The 22,742-nt window shown below is 41.2% G+C and overlaps 1 protein-coding gene across 1 annotated transcript in view; it reads left to right on the forward strand.

The window, feature by feature from the left end:
* The window catches only part of LOC148015697 (Zn-dependent exopeptidases superfamily protein), a 43,051-nt gene that overhangs the window by 14,964 nt on the left and 5,345 nt on the right, over positions 1-22,742 (forward strand). Inside the window, exons 3-6 of the mRNA XM_087665991.1 lie at positions 7,184-7,319; positions 11,372-11,644; positions 11,930-12,062; positions 12,162-12,401. Coding sequence (XP_087522117.1) covers positions 7,184-7,319; positions 11,372-11,644; positions 11,930-12,062; positions 12,162-12,401 — 782 coding nt within the window. The remainder of the gene's footprint in view (positions 1-7,183; positions 7,320-11,371; positions 11,645-11,929; positions 12,063-12,161; positions 12,402-22,742) is intronic.

Below are 22,742 nucleotides of genomic sequence, written 5' to 3' on the forward strand. Positions count from 1 at the left end.
GGTTTGGATTCTGCATATGCTATATGGACTAGATTGGAAGAACCATATGCACAGAAGAGCGCTGCAAGTAAAGTGTATTGGCTGAAAAAGCTTATGGATTTGCGCTTGAAAGAAGGTACAGCGATGTCTACTCACTTGAGTGAGTCTAACTCCATTTTCAGCCAGCTGGTTGCCTTGAAGTTCATGATTGATGAGGAATTTAAGGCTACTTTCTTGCTTTGCACTCTACCAAAGAGTTGGGATACAGGACTGCTATGAGCAATTCGAATGTGATCCTTTTGTATGCTGATGTAGAGAGTGCTCTACTTATGGAAGAGATGATTCGGCAAAAATGCATCCAGTAAGTCTTCCAGTGCTTTGCATACTAGGGGCAGATCACATCAAAAGGGCAAATATGATAGCAAGGGATGTAGTAAATCATGTGGCAAAGATGTTGAATGCCATCATTGTGGCAAGAAGGGTCACTTCAAACGTGACTGCTACAAATGGAAGAAAGAAAAAGGAAAAGGCAAGAAGATAGATGATTGCAAGGAGGACAGTCAGCCTAAGAAGAGCAGTGTAAAATTTGAAGAGGTGAATGTAGTCACTCATGACAGTGACAGGGGGAGAGATGTGCTCTTCGTTTCTTCACATTTTGGTGCACATGCTCTACTTGCAGGTACAGATGATGACATGCATACCTGGATTCTTGATCCAGGTGCTTCCTTTCATGTCACCCCTCATCATGAGTGGTTTGCCACATATACAGGGAGTCGATATGGTGTTGTCCATCTTGGAGACAACTATGCATGTGAGATTGCAGGTATTGACAATGTGCAGTTACAGTTTCAGCATGGCTCTGTCTTTACACTTCAGCATGTACGGCATGTACCTCAGCTCAAGAAGAGCTTGATCAGCACAGGGCAACTAGATGATGATGGTTTTCATACCACCTTTGGTGATGGAAAATGGAAGATCTGTAAGGGTTCTAGGGTTATTGCCAGAGGTTGCAAGAGTGATATGTTGTATCCACTTTATGTATTTAGCGTGCGTAACCATGTTGTTGCCGTGACCGAGCAACCAAGTGTTTCTTTGTGGCATGGCCGGTTGGGACACACGAGTCAAACAGGAATGAAAGTGCTTTCTCATTTGGGTTACTTGCCTTGTCTTCGTTATGCTGATTTTGAGCATTGTGATCATTGTATTTATGGCAAACAGGCACGGACTTCTCACAAAAAGTCTCTTTCTTTGAAATCTTCTCCTCTAGAGTTAGTACATTCGGATGTATGTCAAATGCCATGATTATCTTTAGGGGGAAAGAAATATTTTGTCACCTTTGTCGATGATGCTACACAGAAAGTATGGGTTTACCCTATTCGTTGTAAGGATGAAGTGCTTAACAAGTTTAAAAAATTCTTGGCATTGGCTAAAAATTAGACAGATAAGACACTTAAGTGTCTTCGCTTTGACAATGGTGGGGAATATGTGTCCAAAGCCTTTCAGGCATGCATTTTGTGACAGCAAAGGGATAAAGAGGGAGCTCACTACTTCTCATAATCCATCCCAAAATGGAGTTGCAGAGCATATGAATCGGACCATACAGGATAAGGTCCGTATGATGCTGTCTCATGCTGCATTATCCCATGGGTTTTAGGCAGAGGCTGTTATGATAGCCGTTCACTTGATTAATCAGTCACCAAACAGGTCTTTGGGGAGGGGGAGTTCCCCAAGAAGTGTGGTCAGGCAAGCCACCTTCATATGCTCATCTAAAAGTGTTTGGCTGCGAGGCTTTTGTGCACATTCGTAAAGAAAAATGCAGCAAACTTGAGCCAAAGTCCTGTAAATGCATTTTCCTAGGATATGGTGACGAGGGTGAAATGGGGTATAAATTATGGGGTCCCGAGAAAAGGAAAATAGTACGCAGCAATGACGTTATCTTCCGGGAAGATCGCATGCCCAAACAACCCGAAAAGATTGAGGAGGTTCGTAGGGTTGTATTCCGAGAAGAAATACCTTTTGGACAGCACAATGTGCCCGTTGTACAGCAGCAAATACCTGCTGTAAATGAACCTGTAAATGCAGGAAATGATGCTGGAAATGATCAGGCAGCTATTGCCATGCTGTTAGAGATGGAATCTCTTGAAAAAAATGGCACTTGGGACTTGGTGCAGTTGCCTTAAGGGTAGAAAACTCTTCCATGCAAATGGGCTTACAAAATGAAGGTCACTTCTGATTCCTCACCAAAGTACAAAGCAAGATTGGTTGCAAAGGGGTACAAACAGGAGCATGGAATTGACTTTGATGAGATTTTCTCTCCTGTAGTCAAGATGACTACATTGAGAACCATTTTGGGCTTGGTTGCAGTTGAGGATATGGAGCTCATACAGATGGATGTAAAGACTACGTTTCTACATGGTGATCTGCATGAAGACATATATATGCAGCATCCTGAAGGGTTTGTTGAACAAGGGAAAGAACAAATGGTATGTAAACTCAAAGGAGTTTGTATGGGCTGAAACAAGCACCAAGAGAATGGTATCATAAGTTTGATACATTCATGCAGTCCCAAGGCTTTCATAGAAGTCAAGTGTATCACTGCTTGTACACCAAGAAGGCAGTAGATGGCAGCCTGATTATCTTGGTTTTGTATGTTGATGACATGCTGATTGCTGGCAGGGATACTCATGCCTTGGATTCATTGAAGCAAAGTCTTCATGGCAGCTTTGACATGAAGAATCTGGGTGATGCAAATCACATTCTTGGCATGCGAATACTCAGAGATAGATCTAAAGGCTTACTCTATCTATCTCAGCAAGAGTATATCTCCAAAGTGTTGAAGCGTTTCAATATGAAGGGGGGGAAAACAATTGGGGTTCCATTTCCTCCATATGTGAAACTCAATGCAGAGGACAGCCCTAAATCTGATGATGAGAAGGCTAAAATGGCCAAGATACCATATGCTTCAGCTGTTGGCAGTTTGATGTATGCTATGATTGCTACATGTCCTGACATTGCTTTTGCAGTGGGAGTGGTTAGTAGATATATGGCAACCCCTGGTAAGAAGCATTGGGAAGCAGTGAAAGATATTATGAGATACCTCAAAGGCACAAAGGAGTTGTGCATCTGCTTTGAAAAGTAGAAAGCATTTGTTGTTGGCCTTACAAATGCAGACTATGCTGGTCATGTGGACTGCAGGAAGTCCACTTCTGGGTATGTGTTTACTTTCACAGGAGGAGCGGTCTCTTGGATCTCCAGGCTACAAAAGTGTGTTGCATTGTCTACTATAGAGGCAGAGTATGTAGCTGCCACTGAGGCATGCAAGGAGGCTTTATGGCTTTTACGTCTGGTGGGAGAGCTTGGCATCACATTACTTGTTCTCCATTGTGATAGTCAAAGTGCTATCATGCTAGCACAGAATCCTGTCTTTCATGCAAAGACAAAGCACATACAGGTGAAGTATCACTTCATTAGAGATATACTTGACAGCAAGAGCATTGAGCTTGTCAAAGTGCATATAGATGATAATCCTGCAGACCTTCTCATGAAGGGTCTTCCAGCAGAGCGGTTTGCTCATTGTCGACAGATGATGGGAGTTGGATAGATATATTTATTTCAGCTTTGTACATACTTAGACTTAGCTGATTCTTTTCTTCTCTTAAGGCACATTGCCTTTAGGTGGGAGGTTGTGGGGAATAAAGGGCCATCGTGCCTTTCATATGTGCATGGGTGTGAACACACCCTTAGCACATTGTACTTTCATACATATATCTATCTAAAACCTAAAGTGGTACACTCGTCATTGTACCGAAAAAACGTGTTCATTTTCTACTCTACTCACTCACACTCTCTCTGTCTCTCTCACTGAGCGTAAGGTTTGTCCACCTCTATCTCCGTGCCTAATCGATTCCTTCAGTATGTCTACCTTTCGAGCTATTTTGGCGCTTGTAGCCCATCACCATTGGGGTGTCTATTAGATGGATGCCAAGTCTGCGTTCTGAATGGCGTCCTTGAAGAGGAGATTTATGTCTCTCAGCCTCCAGGTTCTCTTGTGTAGGGAAAGGAGGACTATGTTTATCGATTGCAGAAGGCTCTCTATGGCTTGAAGCAAGCTTCGAGAGCTTGGTACCAGATGATTAATCGCTTCTTTTGTGACAGTGGCTTCCAGAGATCAGTTCATGACCCTAACTTTAATGATAAGGTTAAGGGTGACAGGTGTGTTTTATCTTATATATGGATGATCTTATCATCACAGGGAGTGCTTCTACAGAGGGTGATTGGACTTGAGATGTTTTGAGATAAGAGTTTGAGATGATTGATTGTGGGATCCTACACTTTTTCCTTGGTTTTGAGATTTATCAAATGGCACAGGGCATCTTTATCTTGCACCATTGGTATATCTTGGAGTTACTTTTGGAGTTTGGAAATTGGTATGACCAAGTGTCGGCCTATTTCTTGCCCCATGAACCCCGAGCTCAAGCTTGTGGTAGCTTGCGATTCCCTTTCGGATACTAACCTTTTAGATGCTTAAAGACAAGTGGTGAAAGCTCCTCCTAAAGAAGTGCATCTTAGATGCTTGAAGTTAAAAGGTTGGTGTAGAAGACATCGTACTTAGGAGATGGTAGCGGAGTCAATAGAATCATGGCCATACCCTGCAAAGATATCATCCTCTCAAAGGAGGTAAGCTCGTCTTGCATATCCTCTAGTTTATTGACGTGATCCTTCATAGGAGGAGAGCCATCAACGCCGAGTATTTGAAGCTTCTTCTCCAAGGAGATCCTGTGGGCAAATGTCTTCTGATGGTAAAGAGGTGCGAGCTTCTTCCACACCTCCAGCGCCATCATTGATCTGTGAATATGACGCAAGACAGAATAGTTGAAACCATCCAACTTGTCTTCTTTGTGCAAAGGAGGAAGCAGGGGCACGTGTACAATGGGTGCCATGTAAGGCATCTTCAGGCCGGTAGATCATGCCTTATGGGAAACATGAAGGGAGGGAGGAGGAGAGGGGTGCTCCGAATGGGGAGTCCGCATGGGGAACTTTGACCTTCGATAATCCTGTTGTCGCTCAAAGGAATTATGGGGAACCTCATGCTCAAAGTTAGTAGAGGCGAAAAACTCGCGTTGAGACACCTTCAAAACTTGCAATCACCTAGAAAGCCCGTTTGATGGTAAACAACACTGAAATAGGACGAAGACAACTGTAGTTAGGGTGTGGATGTGCCGTTTGCATAGAAAAATCAATATGTTGCCTTCACCTAGATGATGTCGTCTATAGTCAAGGATTGTTGCAAGGTACACACGGGTGCCGAAGAAGTAGAGAAATTTGTGTTTGGGCAGCCAGATGCTATCGCTTGGTCAAGAGGGCTGTTGCTTGGACAGTAAGGGTGGCAAAAGTAATTAGATGCTGTTGCCCTGGCCCATGAAGTTTGCATTTGCAGCAAACGTAGATCTGGAGAAGACCACTTGGCAGTCTGGGGGTGGTCTTTGTGATGAAAATCTTTTGTATGATCTCTTGTTAGGCGATGATACCATGTGAGTGCGCAATGGAAGAAGGAACTTGAACACAGAGAAAATAAGATAGTAGGAAGATGGAGGAAAAAAAAGTGTGCATTGACTGAAATAAATGCTGAGTACAAACAGAAGGACTAATCAGTCCTTGCATGCATCTGAAGGCGTCAGTGAGGGCACCGGATCTGGTTGGAAATGATGATGGCAGTAGTAGTACTGGAGACGGAGGAGCAGCTTGCAAAAGATGATGGGCTAAGTGTTGGGGGGGGGGACTAGCTATACATAGGTAAAAGCCCCTAAACCTGGCCAACTTGAAAATAAGGCAAAAAAAAAGGCCGACCAGCTGCAATGAGTGAGAGGACTGCAATAAATGCTTTCCAACTGCACAAAAAAATGCCATGATAATGTAATGACATGCTGGACAATATGTGATTGACAAGAGATAAAAATCAACTGATAGGCGTAAGAACATGGCCTAAAATAGGAGAAATGCATGCTAAAATGCTAGACCTCCCATGTCTCTGTTAGACTCTGACGGGAGCTCACAACCGGGAGATGAGAGATTGACAACACTAAAAGCACTTGCTGGTAGTCATTGAATTGGAGCCCTTTGGGACTTTAAGGTAAACCCCCATGGCCTCTTGGATCTCGCGAGTATTATGATGTTGGTTAGCATAAAACATGATCTTGGGCCGTTTTAATGCTTTTCCTATCAATTGTCAACATCTCTTGCATATTATGCAAAAGTCAACTATGGACTGCATGTTCATCCCCTTGAGCTATGTGGCAATCGGTGGTTTTGGCTCATAATCGTATATAAGCATGAACGGGCTATAACCAATAGCTGAATGCTTAGCATTGTTATAAGCAAACTCAATCTGAGAAAGATAGTGCTTTCAATCAGATTGCTACAGGGTATGGGCACTTGCATACACAAGACTCAGTGTATTTTTCGGGACATCCTCCGAAGCTATCCATATTTGTTGTTAATTGGACCTAAGATCGATTTTGGTGACATATCGTGCACCACAAAGTCAATCTATAAGGTCATCCATCCTAGGTAATGGATACTTGTTCTTGATGGTCACTTTATTAATAGTTGACATAATAAGTCTCTCTTGGTTGAGCTCTGCATTTTCAATAGCTGGTTGCTCAAGGTGTGATGCCCCTTTAAAGACCATCGGAAAATCCCTGGAACACCAGGGTAAAAAGAGGATGATGTCTTTGAGGATTAGGGAATGCAACAAGGACTGCAAATGCAGCAGACATTCGGAGTGAGATCAACAACTGCAGCTCAACAATATCTAGGACCTTGCAGTGATGTTCACCATCCCTTGCATACGCATATGATTTGATTTCGATTTGCATCAAGTTTGAGTGACTATACATTTATTGGAGGCAATGGACCCTATCAATGCTTTGTCTTACTTTTCCCTTGCTAGTAAATGGCAAGCCCTTGGGATGATCCTTTTCTCTAAGAGAATTTTGTCCAGTTTGAATGACTATACATTTATACTGTTTAGGAAATGGATAACCAAGCTAAGTCAGCATAGGAACTTGTTTAACATGATAAATTAAGCCAAGGTATTAGTCGCTACATTATCTGTGCTTCGTTTTACTTTACCCTTGCCAGTAAATGACAGGCCCTTGGGACGATCCTTTTTTCTAAGAGAATTTTGTTTGCTGATTTGATGCAGCTGAGGCGAAACAGTTACTTCTTGGAGCAGGTTTTGAGCCCTTGAAAGAGGAAGATGAATGGAAGATTGTGCCTGGAGGTCGTTACTTCTTTACACGCAACATGTCGACCATTGTGGCCTTTGCCATTGGTGAAAAGTGTGCGAAGTTCCCTCTTTAACCTGTATTCATCAAGATTAAGTGCTGAAGGTTGTCTGACATTTGTTGAGAGCCACATCTGAAAAATTTCACCTTAGTAGGACTAACTGAGTTATCAATTGTCAAATGTGGTTTTTTTTTGGGGGCTCACCCGGGGGGGGGGGGGGGGGTGTGTGTGGGTGTGTGTGTGTGTGGATGGAGGGAGGGCAGGAGGGGGCAAGGGAGGGAAGGTTAGGTGGGTGCCCACTTTATGAGTGGAACATTTATATGCTATAAAGCTATGTGCCCCAAAGACAATGAAGCAGAGCCTCATAAAGTTGCCCTGTTCCAATTCAGGGTACTTTTCTACTGTGTACCCATTATCATGCTCAAATTTCAACACTTACTGACATTAGAGATGATATTGATATTGGCCATTTTCTGTGGCAATCAGCTGAAAGAGAGCCATTTACAACCAGGAGGCATATAAGAGTGGTTGTTTACAGAGGGGGAGGGCTGACAAGCAGGTCATGAGAGGACTAACATGCCATGCCAAACCAACTTTGGATCTGGTTGTTTTCTGTGGCAATCAGCTGAAAGAGCAGGTCATGAGAGGACTGACATGCCATGCCAAACCAACTTTGGATCTGGTCGTTTTCTGTGGCAATCAGCTGAAAGAGGGCATCTACAATCAGTAGGCATATAAGAGAAATTTACAGAGGGGGGAGGGCTGACAAGCAGGTCATGAGAGGACTGACATGCCATACGAAACCGACTTTGGATCTGGTCGTTTTCTGTGGCAATCAGCTGAAAGAGGGGCATCTACAATCAGGAGGCATATAAGAGAAGTTATTCACAGAGGGGGGAGGGCTGACAAGCAGGCCATGAGAGGATGGACATGCCATGTCAAGTCAACTTTTGGATCTGCTCTCTGATTGTAAATGCGTGTGGTCAGATGGTTAAGGAGTCATCAGACCACTGCCACACAGGTCAAAAGGTCCTACCCATAGATCATGCTTTTTAGAAGCCCCATCAGCTGCTTCTTGCCAGGCTGTTTGTCTACACACACAATTTTTTTGGTGAAGCCAATATTTTGACTCGGCAAATTTACAAGGGCTGGTGCAGAACATTTCTGCTGAACAAGACATAAGCCTTATTCTGTCACCCAGGCTATAAAACCCTGATTACCGAGCATTATATGTAAACAGGGAAAGTATTAAGGTCAACCCTTTCAGGGAATGATAATGCTGTAATATTGTTGAGGGGAGCATCTTAACTGCAGAAAAGTAAGCACATAGTCATCATCCCTTTCAGGGTAAAGGAAAGGTGGGACACACACTCCTCCACCCTCAATGTGGAACTCATATTTAAACTGAAAGGTGGAATGAATATTTCTCTATCCACAATGTGGAATCCATCTTTAAAGCATTGATATATTGAAAGTTCAGTTTGTGAAAGAGGGTGAGATAATGAGCATACTTTTTCCAAGGGTGACAGAGGACAAAATGAAGTGGCATCATCAGGGCTGATATACACTGATCTTTGTCCAATCCATTTCCAGTTGATCACCATGCATTGTGAGGCAGGAAAAGGATTTGAGAGTGTGATCATGGGTACATGTAGTTTATGCTTTGTATGCCATTTTGTAACTGATTCCTCGAGACATCCTCCTCCAAAACCTTTTTACGCCTGACTATAGGTCCCTGAAGCGGCAAACTTTCTTTTCATCCTGCAATTGCCCTTTTCATTGTCGAGCAAATTCATAAATTGATTTGCACTTGTAACGTGCACCGAGGATGCAAAGAGTATCTATATGCAGTAGGGGCATGAAACAACCAATCCAATATCAAGGAACGGAGTTGGGATTCCTGTATACAACACAAACTTTGATAATTTTACCTGCAGCAAATATCATATTTTTTAGAACAGCTCAAAATTATACACATGTTATGGAAGCTTTGGTGCTAGGTCATGATAATATCCTGTATACAATGTACTTTATGGTAACTATTTTTAGCAATTGACTGAGTCTACTCACAATGATTTTGAGTATTGTTATAAATCATTAATGAATTCAATTACTTAAACAAAAATAAATTAGTTACATTGGAAGGGCTAGTAAAATGATTAAGCAAGGTGTTCTCTCAAGAACAACTATTATTTTTAATAATTTGCAAAGTCAATTAGTAATTGATTTTTTTGCTTTGTAATTAATAGATATGCAGAAAAGTGCATTAGAGCTGGATATTGATGCATGGTCATAGGTTACAATGGACCGAGATAGTGACATAGAAGAGAGAGAGGTCACACTTCCACCTATATGACTTGATTGGGCACTTGTGATTAAAACTTGAGTATATTAGGATTAGACTTGTACCTATATGCCTCAATTGGGCACTTGTGATCAGAACTAGTGCATATTAGGATTAGGCTTGCACGTAGAAAAGATTAATGCCTGGGTAGTTGTGTTCAGAACTCAAGCATATTAGGATTAGACTTACACATAGAAAAGATCAATGCCTTGGATGTGGACTCGATTCGCCTAAATGGATGGTTACAATAACAAAGAGTTACAATAAAAAAGCTTGTTGATCATGAAATATTTATGCAATGTGCATATGTAGTTTGAAAGTTTAGAATGCATATCTTTGCATGGAATACTTGTTTGAGGATCTCTAAATTGTAGGATCTTGGATTGGTTTAAAAAATATGAATCCTAAAAAATAGAACTGTCATTCTAAAAATAGTAAGTTTGTGTTTTGATAATTTTTATTAAATTTGATTGTTGTAAATTCTTAATAGATCTCAACCATAAAACAAAAGCCATAAAGAAGAGAAGTGTTAGGATACTTGTCACTCAAGCCTCCAAGTATCCTATCACTTGTTTTACTTCATGACATGTGGCTTGACACTTATTTTGTTTGGTTAGCTTTGAGACATGATGTAGAGTAGTTTGTCCATACATGCATTGTGTGTGAGAAGATGAAGTATGATAGTTAGAAAGTGCTAGGCTTGTCAGAGCCTTTGTTTACACCTGATAGGCTTGGAAGTGCATTGCTATGGATTTTATCTCTTATCTTTGGAGGACTCCTATAAGGAATGATGGGATTCAGACTATTCTATGCAAGTTTAATAAGTAAGCCCACTTTGTCTTGTTAGGAAAAAGAAAAGGATGATCAAATGGTTATTTATGCAGCACATATTTAAGTATCATGGCTTGTTTGAGTCAATCATGAGCAATTGATCCATGGATGACCGATTTGTTTTAGAAGGGGCTGTTTGAAAATATGGGTATCATGCTGAAATTTCCCTTGCCTTTCTATCCACACATAGATAGAAGGGGCTGTTTGAAAATATGGGTATCATGCTGAAATTTCCCTTGCCTTTCTATCCACACATAGATAGTCCGTCCGAAGAGGCAAACTCCATATTCTTGGATCTCTTAAGGTGCTATGTATTAGACCATAAGATAATGGGAGCAATACTTGCATGTGGTTGAGTTTGCATATAATAATACCGTGCGTATTTCCATTGGTAAGGCTCGATTTGAGGTTGTGGAGGGTGGCAAGAAAGTGCCTCCTATTTTGCACACTAAGGATAAGATCTTTAAGGCTGATCAGTATGCTGAAAACATGAATTCAGCTTATCAAAAGGTAAGGCAAGTACTTCAGAGATTGCAAGAGACAAGTTTTATTGTTGTTAAGCAAACTATGTTGTATGAGACTTTTACATATTGTGACCAATACTTGAGTTGTTAAGGTTTTACTGGCATGAGATTGCTGAAATCATGAAAAGGAGTACTTGCTGCTTAGTCTTAGGCTTGTGGTGCCAAAGGCCAACTAATACTCCCAATGGTGGAACAAAAAGATGGCATACTTGATGGTATAATTGGTACTTGCCCTTGGTAAACTTCTTTGCAATGAGTGGAAATGCTTTGTGCTTGTGATAGGTTTAGTTTTGATATGCTACCATAGTTTATATGCTTGTCGTGGGTTTAGTTTTGATATGTTACCATTGTTTATATGCAAATACATATTTTATTTTCTAATATCTCAAGATGGTGCATTTTGTAGATATCAGCCGGGCAATGGATTTCATGTGGTTGCAGCACACACAGATAGTCCATGTTTGAAACTGAAACCCATTTCGGCAATTTCCAAGTCAGGATTTTTGAATGTAGGGGTGCAAACATATGGAGGTGGTCTTTGGCACACTTGGTTTGACAGGGATCTTTCTGTAGCTGGGCGAGTTTTGCTCAAATTGAATGCAGGTGTATTGGCACATAGACTTGTCAAAATAAGGCGCCCTTTAATGCGAATCCCAACATTAGCTATTCATTTAGACAGGTTTCTGTGTCACCCATTCTCAGTGTTTGTTTATATGTATTTGAATCTATTATATATATGTCATGTTTTCCTACACGTTAGAAGTTACTAAGGCCTCAATTTCTTACCCTTTTTTTTAAACTTGGTAAGATATAGCTTAAGCTTACTTCTAGCTGCTTGTCTTTCATCATGAATAGAGTTTTCAAATTTAGCAGATATGAGAGAGAGAGAGAGAGAGAGAGAGAGAGAGAGAGAGAGAGAGGCCTTTGCATCATGGAAAAAAAAAGGAGAGGCTTTCATTTGCAGAACGGTAAATACAGATGGTTTCAAGCCAAATTTTGAAACTCATTTAGTGCCAATGATTACAACTCAAGTGAAATCTGGAGTTGATACAACAGAGTCGGGACAAAAAATGCAGCATCATTCAGTACTCTTACAGGTGTTACGATGATGTTGGTAATATCTCCTTAATAGCTTTATGATATAGGTTTATAAATAACTTTACCTCATATTTTTTTTGCAACACTTTTGTCTATAGGCTCTGGCAGAAGAGCTTGGTTGTGAAATTGAAGAGATTGCTGATTTGGAACTAAATGTATGTGACACACAACCAAGCTGTGTTGGAGGTGCTAAGGGGGAATTTATCTTTTCAGGACGGCTAGATAATCTAGCTTCATCTTACTGTGCTCTTCGGGCTCTTCTAGACACCTGTCAAAATCTTAGCGACCTTTCAAATGAAAGCTGTATAAGGATGGTTGCTCTTTTTGACAATGAAGAGGTATGCTTTCACGTTTATGTTAGGCTTTCTCTGCCGATGCCCAATTGAGAATATTCTGAAGGTTGAGGCATTAACGTTTTACCACATTTGCAACACAATGATTCAAACCAGCTCCTGTCACTCTGGATTGTACTACTTGTAGCTATGGATGCATGGCTACTGATGCCTAGTGGAGCTCTTATTTCTGAGATGCAAAAGCATTCTAGTTTATGCTCAATGATTAAATATTCACTTCTTCTCAGGGATTACTCTGGAATAATAGATTACAAAATGTGAATTAGCTTTCTATGTAACTCGTATTTGGGCATTGTGCCCGTGTACTTGCAACATGCATATCAGCACACTTTATTACCAAGTCCTTTGATTATGTAAGAGTTCAAATGTGATTTTTTTGGTTGTAGGCCATGTGATATTTTGCGATCCAGACTTACAAGATTGACAATTTCACATCCCATGCTGGTCATTCCAACCTTAGTGCTTGAACCTATCTGACTTCAGCACCTTTGTAGTTCGCTTGTAATATCTGCTTTTATGGCTTAAGGTACAGTCTGGTGACAAAAGTTTGTATAGACATTGTACAACAACCAAGTCTGAGCAGTGACTGAGTCTGGTTATAGTGCAGATTTGTTTGTTTTCACGGCACAGAACTAATGCGAAGCAAATGCATGCAACCAAATAAATTCTTCCACTGTCAGTAAATGTGACATACAAGGGAGCTCCAATCCTGGTTCTTGTGCAATGGGGCTTTGTATAAGGACAAGAATAAAGTATTTCAGTTTTAAGGCCTGGATTAGGAAGCAGATCTTCTCAAACATTCTCGTGTTGCCTTTATAATCTTGTGGAGTCAAAAAAGAGCATCATGTCAGTTGATAACAGTCAACTCAAGGGAAAGTGTCTTATGATAGAGCGCAGGATAGGATTTAGAAGATGATTTGGTATCTTATTGTTTTGGCATGTGTGTTGGGGGAAAAGGTGTCTGTGCCTAGCCACCCATGTATTCTTTACACTGATAGTACTCGCATACGTGTTAAGTGTAGGTGGCGGGCACCCATCATTGTCATTTTATTCTTTATTCTTTCAATGATATTTGAATAAGGGAAGGTTGGTCACACATTGTGACTGTTGGAGGTTCCACATACAGTGTCTCTCTCTCTTGCTCTATCTGCTATAGCTTTTGCTTCTGCTTGTGTATTTTCACTTGGACTCTACCTTCCATTTGGTATCAGAGCTAACCATTCGAGGAGCTTCTTCATCCTTTGCTTCAACCTAGATTCAAAGCTTCAACTCAAGGTTTCGTGGCAACCATTGTTTCTTCCTTTGGAAGTATGCATTGAGTCTTTCTTTATTCCAGCTTGTTCTAGCTTGCTTCGTGCTTGTTAAGGAGCTTCCCAGGGCTTAGCTAAGCCTTGTTGAGTGCTTATTGAGCTGAGGAGCAGTCATTTTATTCATTTTGAGTGGATATAGAGCATGTTATAGAAGTCTTGGATAACTATGGTAGCTTGATAGCATTGTTGTATTTTGGTCATAACTTTTGCATATGGTATCGGATTTAGGTGTTCTATAGGTAGAAACGAAGAGCGTGATGAGAGTTACAAATTTGGGCACTCACAAAGTTGATTTTGTGTAGTTTTTTGTGCTTTGTTTCATATAGAACAAAATAGTTTTGGTATAGACAGCAAACAATAAATTCTATAATACATGTTTGATGCTTTGGGAATGCTATTTTAGTGTTTGGATAGTATGCTTATATTTTTGGGATTGATTTGAGCTTGAAATAACTAAGATTTCACTGTCATTTTAGTGCTATAATGATAGGGCAACAAGCATTTATCAATGAAAAGCTTATGCCTAATGCTCATTGATGCTTTACGAGAGACTTAGTGGATGTATCGCTACTTCGGTTATTATGTATACTTCTTGATATGCTATGGCATGCTTTTGAGCTTAGATTTGAGCTACGCTATATTGATCTTGGCTGTGGTTACTTGCCCTGGTTTCATTAGTGGCTTACATAGTTCGGGGCTTGAAGAATCTATTGGATTTCATGCTCTTGGCTAATGCTTAATGTATCTTGGATACTCGAATGCCATGTATTTGATGTTTTGAGCTTGCACTGCTCATTTGATATTCGATTTTATTTCAGTGGGAGTTACTTATGCTACTTTGGATGTTACATAGAGCTTATGCAATTGAGCTTGAGTTTACTTTCATTGAGACTATGGGACACTTACTTCATGTACATGCTCTCTTGATATATATTGGTTGTTGTTACCCTATAGTGGGTTGATTCAGTTACTTACTCTTGTGTCTATCAATGTGGTGTTAGTAATATTTTAATGCTTCTAGGTTATGTATCGAGCTTAGCTCAATGGGCTATGCATTTGGCAGCTCTCCTCTCTTTACTCTAAGATCTCCTATGTATATGATGTCTATGCGTATCACATGTATGGTTACTAATACACTGTAATTGTGACAACCTTCAGTGCCTGTTGTTCTTGGTCTTTCCTTCTTGGTTGCTCACACTTGGTTGTTGACATATTGTTGTAGCTTATTACGGCAGCTTGTCATTTTAGTTTTATGCATTCTATCTGAGGAGATAGCTTATCCTTTTGGCAATTTCTCTTGCTTAACCCTTTATTTGGCTGTGATTTTAGGGCTGTTTTGCTGTCGTTTACAGCAGCTTGTTTGTCATGGATTGTGCTTTCATATTTTGCATTATAGCTGGTAGGTCGAACAGTAGTGCTATCTTTAATATTGAAAAGTTGGATGGCACAAATTATAATGATTGGAAGGCATAAATTTAGCAGGTTCTAGCGCAGAAATTGCAGATTAAGCCATTGAGAAACGAGGGTGTAAAGCTCGAACACTTTGATGTAGAGGATTTTGTTACTCTCTAAGCAGGTTTGCTATAATGTTGTCTCTGATGGGCAACCCACATGACGGTTATGGAATAACATTCGCAATGTCTATGATAAGTAGAGATTGGTCTCTCAAATATACAGTTTTGGCGACTCATAGGCAGTAGATTCTCATCTCTTGAATAATTTGATTCTTTTTTCTACTATTAGAAGTTTTAATGGCTATCCCATCTAGCTCATTTAATGCATAAGTAGCATTATTAAACACTTGTCTTACCATGTAGGGTCCGAACCATCATTTGGAGACTTTACACATGGCACTATGTTAGTTGTCTAAACTTCTCTCATAAATCAGTATCCAATCTCCATATTGTATGGTTCTTGGTCTCAATCTATGTCTTTTGTCAAACCATTTCTTGTTTTGTATCCTTGTTGCCCTTAGCTTTGCAATTGCTATTTCTATGTCTTCTGACTTTCTTTCCAACTATCTAATACGCAAGGCTAACAACTCCTCTCGATTCAACTCCTCTTCCCAAGGTGGCATACTTCATGTGATTGTGATATTTTCTATCGACATGATAGATCTTTAACCATACATCAATTCAATAGGCATATATTTTGTAATAGCACTATGATTAGCCACTTCTCCTTGTAGCGAATTGAATTTAAGGACAATTTTTCTCCCTTGTTGAAATATGCCTGTTGATGGGTTGAATTTACAGGATGTAGAGGGCGTGCTCTTGAATGAAGAGGTTAATTGAAAGAACGTTGATGCTTCTTGCACCTCTCATGCTTTGATAGTCAGAGGCAATAATGGTAGAAGTAGTACTAACCGCCATGGGAGAGACTCTTAGAAGTCTCATTCTCAATCACGTGGACAGTCTCGCAGTAAGTGCGGTGGTCGTAAGTTTGCATTGACTTGTCACTATTATGGAAAGCAGGGTCATATTCGGTCACAATGCTATGAAATACATGATGACAAATGCAAAGAAAAGAGAAAGGATAAAGTGTAGAAAAGGAATGATGATCGTAACATTGTCCCTAGCAAGTTTAGTGTCAAGATTGAAGAGATTAATGTCGTGCAAATTGATTGTGATGATGACTATATACTTGTAGCTTGTTCTCTTGATGCTTCGCAGTTGATTGATGTCTCATCTACCTATGCTCAGTGTTGGTTGCTTGATTTAGGGGGTTCATTACATGTCACCTCTTATTGAGAGTGGTTCCACTCTTATCGCAGCATGACAAGATCTGTCAAATTGGATAATGACTTAGCATTGGATATTGTTGGTATTGGAGATATTCAGTTGTAATTTCCTTCAGGCAATATGTTTACTTTGCATGATGTATGTCATATTGTGGCTTTAACTAAAAGCCTACTTTTGGTTGGACTTTTAAATGATGCAGAACTTTTTATCCCTTACTTGTATTTGGGTCTATCAACCATGTTTTGACAGTGGCTGCAGTACCACATATATCATTATGGCATTGTTGTCTTAGGTATATGTTATTAAAGGAAATATAAATGCTTATGTGTTTGTAGTATCTTCTGTCCCTTGACTATAAGAGCTTGATTCTTGTGATCATTGTCTTTATGGCAAATGGACTCATAATTCGCATAAGAAGTTTGACATTATGCACAGGGGTGATCCTTTGGTCCTTGTTTATTCTGATGTTTATGGACCTATGCCTTACAGGTCGTCAGGTGCTGTGAAGTATTTTGTTACTTTCATTTATGATTACTCGCATAAGATCTGGGCATATTCCATAAAGTAGAAATCCGAAGTCTCATTTCAACGTTGGCTTGTTTTTGTTGAGAACCAGTCTAGGTATAGGCTAAAATGTCTATTGTCTGACTATGGGGAGAATATATATCTAAAGCCTTTGAGTAGTTTTGAGACGAGAGGGGTATTAAGTATTAGTTGATCTCCCCGTACATCCCACCTTGGAATGACATGGTTGAGCGTATGAATAGGATGATTCAAGAGCGAGTCTGTAGCATGCTTAGCCAAGCAGGCCTACCGCAATACCTTTGGGCTTAGATAATTCCCACTATTGTACATTTGATTAATCAATCCCCATGCACTACTCTTGACTATCAGGTTGCAGAGGAGATATGGTTTGAAAAATCTCCATCTTATGTTCATTTGTGTGTCTTTGGTTATGAGGCTTTTTGCCATGTTTCCAAGGACAAGCGCAGAGTATGTTGTCTTATCCACTATAAAGGCAAAGTATGTGGTAGCCATTGAGGCTTGCAAGGAGACTCTCTGGTTAGGTGGTTTGGTGGCAGACCTTGGTATTACTGATGTGGTTCCTACACTATATATTCGGATTCTATGAATACTATTCAGTTAACCAAGAACCCGATCATCGCGGCAAAGACAAAGCATATTAAGGTGCGCTACCACTTTATTTGAGAGGTCATTGAGAATCAGTTCATTGAGCTTGTCAAGATCTCACCCGACCAAAATCCTGCAGATCTGCTCACTAAAAGTCTCTCAACGGAGCGTTTTGCCTTCCTTAGGAAGTTGATGGGTGTTGGATGATATGACGTATTTTCTCATTCTATTGTACTTTATGTACAATTGTCCTTGGTCACTTTTTTCTTGTTCTCTACTCACTAGGGACACATTCACCTTTAAGTGGGAGGTTATTGGGGGTAAAGGCACTTATGCCTAATTGCCCATATATTCATTACACTTATAGTACTTGCATACCTTTACACTATAGGTGGCGGGTATCCATCATTGTCACTTCATTCTTTATTCTTTCAATGACATTTGAATAAGGGAAGGCCAATCACACATTGTGATTGTTGGTGTTCTCACATATTTGCTCTTGCTTTCACTTGTGTGCTTCCAATCGGGCTTTATCTTTCAATGTTCCCTTCCTAAAAGTGAGGCTCTTCTTTGCCATGGTGTAAGAAAAGAATACATGCATGGAAAACTCAAAGATTCTAGGTGTAACAAAATCAAGAATATATATGAGCTTTAGTGTAGTATACAAATACTTGTATGGGAAACTCAAAGTTTCTAAATGGAGTAAATTATTGAAATGAGAAATGAACTTAATGATTTAATTAAACTCACTAATTAAAATGAACTTTAACTCTAGTTCCCTTGGCTCTCGACATTGTGACCATTGCATTGTTGGTGAAGGATTTGACATTAGGCATGTAGTATTGGCTATGTGGTATAAGAGGGAAGAAAAATTATAAGGTGTAATGTGAAACTTCCATTAAATTGAAAGTTGGCATCTTAGAATTGAGTTATTGAAAGTTTCGCTTAGTAAGCAGCTCGCCTAGGGCACTTTAGTTTTAAAGTTGATCTTAAGCTTAAGTTTGGTCTAAGGAGCAACTTACTTATGATTAATAATCAAGCCATTAATTAGCCGTTTGGAAAAAAATGAGATTGAATTAAGCAAAAGTTGGTTACTCATTTAGAAACTTGATCTTGGCTACTTGGAGCCTTTCTCTTTCACACACTCATTTTAGTAGTACAAGTTTGAAGATGTCATTCTTCTCTTTTTTGTTGCGAAAATTGCAAGTTTTTGTCGTGAAACATGAGTTGACAGTATGAATGGAGTATGAATGTCAGCCAATATTCTCTCAGCACGGGGAGTTCATTGTGTAGCTTTATAACTCCATCTATAGCACGGTGTGCCATTGGTTTGGATTTAAATATTGAGAAAACAAGCTATTACAGTAGTATAGACTGAGATCTTTTCTCTTCCCTTGAGATCTCAAGTCTAGACAACTTTGTTGCGAAGAAAGTGATGTTTTGGACAATCTTAGTACTTTGGACCCCGAGTAGTCTCCACCTATGGTACTTTACCCCTTATGCCTCTCCATACTTCTTCACCTACTCTTACATTAAGTTTGCTTTAAAAAAAAAAAAAAAACTTAAGAGTGAAAGCATCTCAACGTTAAGCATTGGTATGCAGGTCTGTTAGCAGGATTGTCAACTTGTGTGAGTTTGTGCATGCTTGATAGACTGGGCACATTTGTTAGTATTTTAGGCATTTTTATTGAGGTCATTTTATGTGGTTTTTGGCATTTAATGCTAGTTGGCCAGCATTTAATGCTGGTCAACCAGCTGCTGGTTATGGCCATATTGGGCCTATTTATTGTTGGGCTCCTCCTCCTCCTATATAGTCATCATCATTCACCAGGTGGACTTCTTGTTGGAGAGAGGAGTCGGTGCCAGTTCCCATGTAACCAATGACTTACTGTTGTACGTGACATTCTCATGTTTGGTATATGGATTCCATTTCGCAGGCACATCTCTAGGTTCTCTTCCTTTGTAGTGTTCTTTTGTTTTCTTTCTCTTCTCTCTTATGTTCGGCAGTTTATTTCAGCACTTGTCTATTCTTCCATTGTTGCACCACTTTTGACAAGGTCTTGGTACCTTTTTGGTACTTACATGTTGGATTAATAGCTCTTCTTGTTGGATTGCTTCTTATTCTTCTTATGGTTCTTGGTACCACTCAAAGACTGATATTAGGCTCGTCCTTTAGCATTGACATCCATGGTTGAGAAGTTTCCTATCCTCCATTTGGTGTCTATAGGTTTTGGCATTGTCTTCTTGTCTTCGACATTAACATCCCCTTTGTGTGTATCCCCCCCCTTTGCATTACATGACCTTCACACCATCTTTGTAAAAGGATGCTTGAACAAGTGAATAATTTTCCCACGAGGGAACTATCAAAGTGACACCTTGGTACTGTTGCTGTTGCATGAGCGTTCACATTTGCATTATGTAGCATTCTTATGTGCATCTCATTGTGTAGAGCACCCATGAGCACCTTCTTCACTTCGGATCTTGAGAATGTTAGAGATCTGATCACAGCCAGTGCAGTGGCAGCCAGTGTGCAGTCGGACAGGCAGTCGGACTGCACAGTTGGACTGCCACGTGGCAGTCCGACCAGTGCAAGCAGTCGGCTGCATTAATGCAGCCAACAGGATATTTTCTGGCGCCCTGTTTTGTCCAGATTTTGGCTATAAATAGCCAACATCTCCAGCAGTCTCCTACACTTCTCTGCTCGCAGATTACAGACCGGTGACATGCGCAGATTCCGTCTCTGTTCGCAGATTTCAGACAGGAGACAGTGCAGATTGCAGCGGACTTCCAGGTGAACAGCATGTTGTATAGTCGAGGTGGAGACACGCAGTCCAGCGCACTGCGCCCTTGTATATATCTGCATATCTTTGTATTCAGCACACTTTATACAGCAGATCTTCATCTTCCACTGTCTCTTTCTCTCTCTTCTCTCTCTGCGTTCTCTCTCTCAGTCCTACGCTTCCGCACCGCTGCACTCTGACATGGTATCAGAGCAGTGTTAGAGGGCTGACTGAGCGCAGAATCAACCTGAAGAGAAGTTTCTATCGCGACACAAATTTGCATTTTTTGCGTTTAAGGGCAGACAAGAGGGCTGCGCCTTGGAACAAGGCTGAAGCAAGTGTGGGCGCACAGGAAAGGAGTCCAGGTAGTGGATTTGCTGCTGTTTACTGTTGTTTGACGCAGAGGAAGTTTGAGTTTTCAGCCTACAAGTGCAGGTTTTACTTTTTCATCGCCTCCGGTGGGTGAAGAAGGTTCAGGACGCGGAAGAGCCTTAGCAGGCTAAGTTTTCACAGTCAAAGGGGGCTGCTTTTGCGTTTGTGAAGGCATTATAGGTGAAGATGTCTATAGAGATTGACTTGGAGTTCCAGTCGATTATGGACCGGAAGGTGCCTGTCTTACCGGCTCTTCCTGCAGATCAGAAGCTCGACGGCGACAACTACCGCATTTGGCGCGTCATGATGTTGGCCATCCTTGAGTTCTATGATTTGGCGGAGCTGGTACAAGAGGAGATCGACCGGCCCTCGGTAAGAGATAAGTCTAAACTCTCTTCCGATGCTCGTGCAGAGTTGGCCAAGGCTCAGTCTCATTGGAACAAACTGAATGCCAGGATTCGTTCCTTTCTCTTTCTATCATGTACTACAGCCGTGATTGCTCACATCGAGCACTTGACGGTGGCTCGGGAGATATGGCTGGAGCTTGATCAGATGTACAATCGGATGGCCCTTATGAAGCGGGTTTCTTTGGAGGTACAGATGCGGATCTTATCTGTAAACAAGTCTTCTTCGCTGCGGGAGCACATTAACAAGCTAAGGCAGCTCCAGAATGCGGGAAAGTCGATTTCCTCCGAAGACATGGCGATCACACTTTTGTTCCCAGTTGCCGCCACGATTTGGTACATTTTACTCTGCCCTTATTGCTTCGGGGCGAGAGTCTACTCTTCGGTGGGAAGAGTTGGTTCCTATGGTCTTGGACCAAGAGGAACGGTTAAAGCGACAGAATGCTTCCAAGTCGGAGGCGCTGACAGGTCAAGCCTCTCAGAAGAAGGGGAAGGACCAAAAGAAGAAGAAGGGGGATAACAAGTCCAAGAAGGACAAGGACAAGGACAAGGACAAAGACTCCACATGCCATATTTGTGGAAAGACTGGCCATTGGAAGAAGGATTGCCCTGACAAAGACAAGGAGGACACCAACAAGAAGGACACCACGGATTCTGGAGCGGTGGCTGCACCCTCATCAGCTGCATTTCTTCATCTAGCTGTCATTGAGGACGCTTCACCGAATGCTTCTGATGCTGCGATGACGGCTCCCCAGGCTCGAGAGTGGATCGTTGATAGTGGTGTCTCCCGGCATATGACTCCTTCATCAGATGGTGTTGCCCAGTTGCGACCCTCGCGTGGGCAGATTCTCATTGGAGATAGCTCTTCAGTATCTATTGCAGGTCGGGGTAAGATGCAGCTCATTCCAGATGGACGAGGTGGTACCCATACCTCAAAGGTTTTGCATGTACCAGGCTTAGGGTACCATCTCCTGTCAGTTCATAAGATTTGCTCCCTTAGCCTTTTGGTGGAGTTTGACAGTACTATGGTGCGTGTCCTTGATCGTGGATTGAGGAAGGTTCTATCATCCGGATATGAGGAGAACGGCATTTATAAATTGAAGTCTTCCACCGCCCTCTCTACTCTTCTTCTTACCTCTCAGTCACAGTCCGAGTTATGGCATGCTCGGTTTGGTCACCTGAACTATGATTATCTTCGGAGGGCGTCACGTGGACAGCTTGTTCGAGGGTTGCCGGATATAGTGGTGAGTCAGCAGCCATGTGTCTCCTGCATTCGGGGGAAGCAGCATAGGGATGCCATTCCCCACACAGCTTTGCGGCGGTCTACTTCACCGATGGAGCTTGTATCTATGGATCTATGTGGCCCTATGAGGAATGAGTCCTTGCGTGGGAGCTCCTACTTCATGCTGATCAAAGATGACTACAACAGGATGACATGGGCCTATTTTTTGGCATTAAAGTTAGAAGCTTTCTCACACTTCAAGGATTGGCTTCTCTTTGAGGAGAACCGATCGGGTCGGAAGTTGAAGACCTTGCGATCCGACAAGGGCGGTGAATTTGTTTCTAATGAGTTTACTCGGTTTTGTGC

The sequence above is a fragment of the Lygodium microphyllum genome, chromosome 24 (genome assembly GCF_053477565.2).
Source record: "Lygodium microphyllum isolate KBCC chromosome 24, Lygodium_microphyllum_v1.1.10, whole genome shotgun sequence".
NCBI lineage: Eukaryota > Viridiplantae > Streptophyta > Polypodiopsida > Schizaeales > Lygodiaceae > Lygodium > Lygodium microphyllum.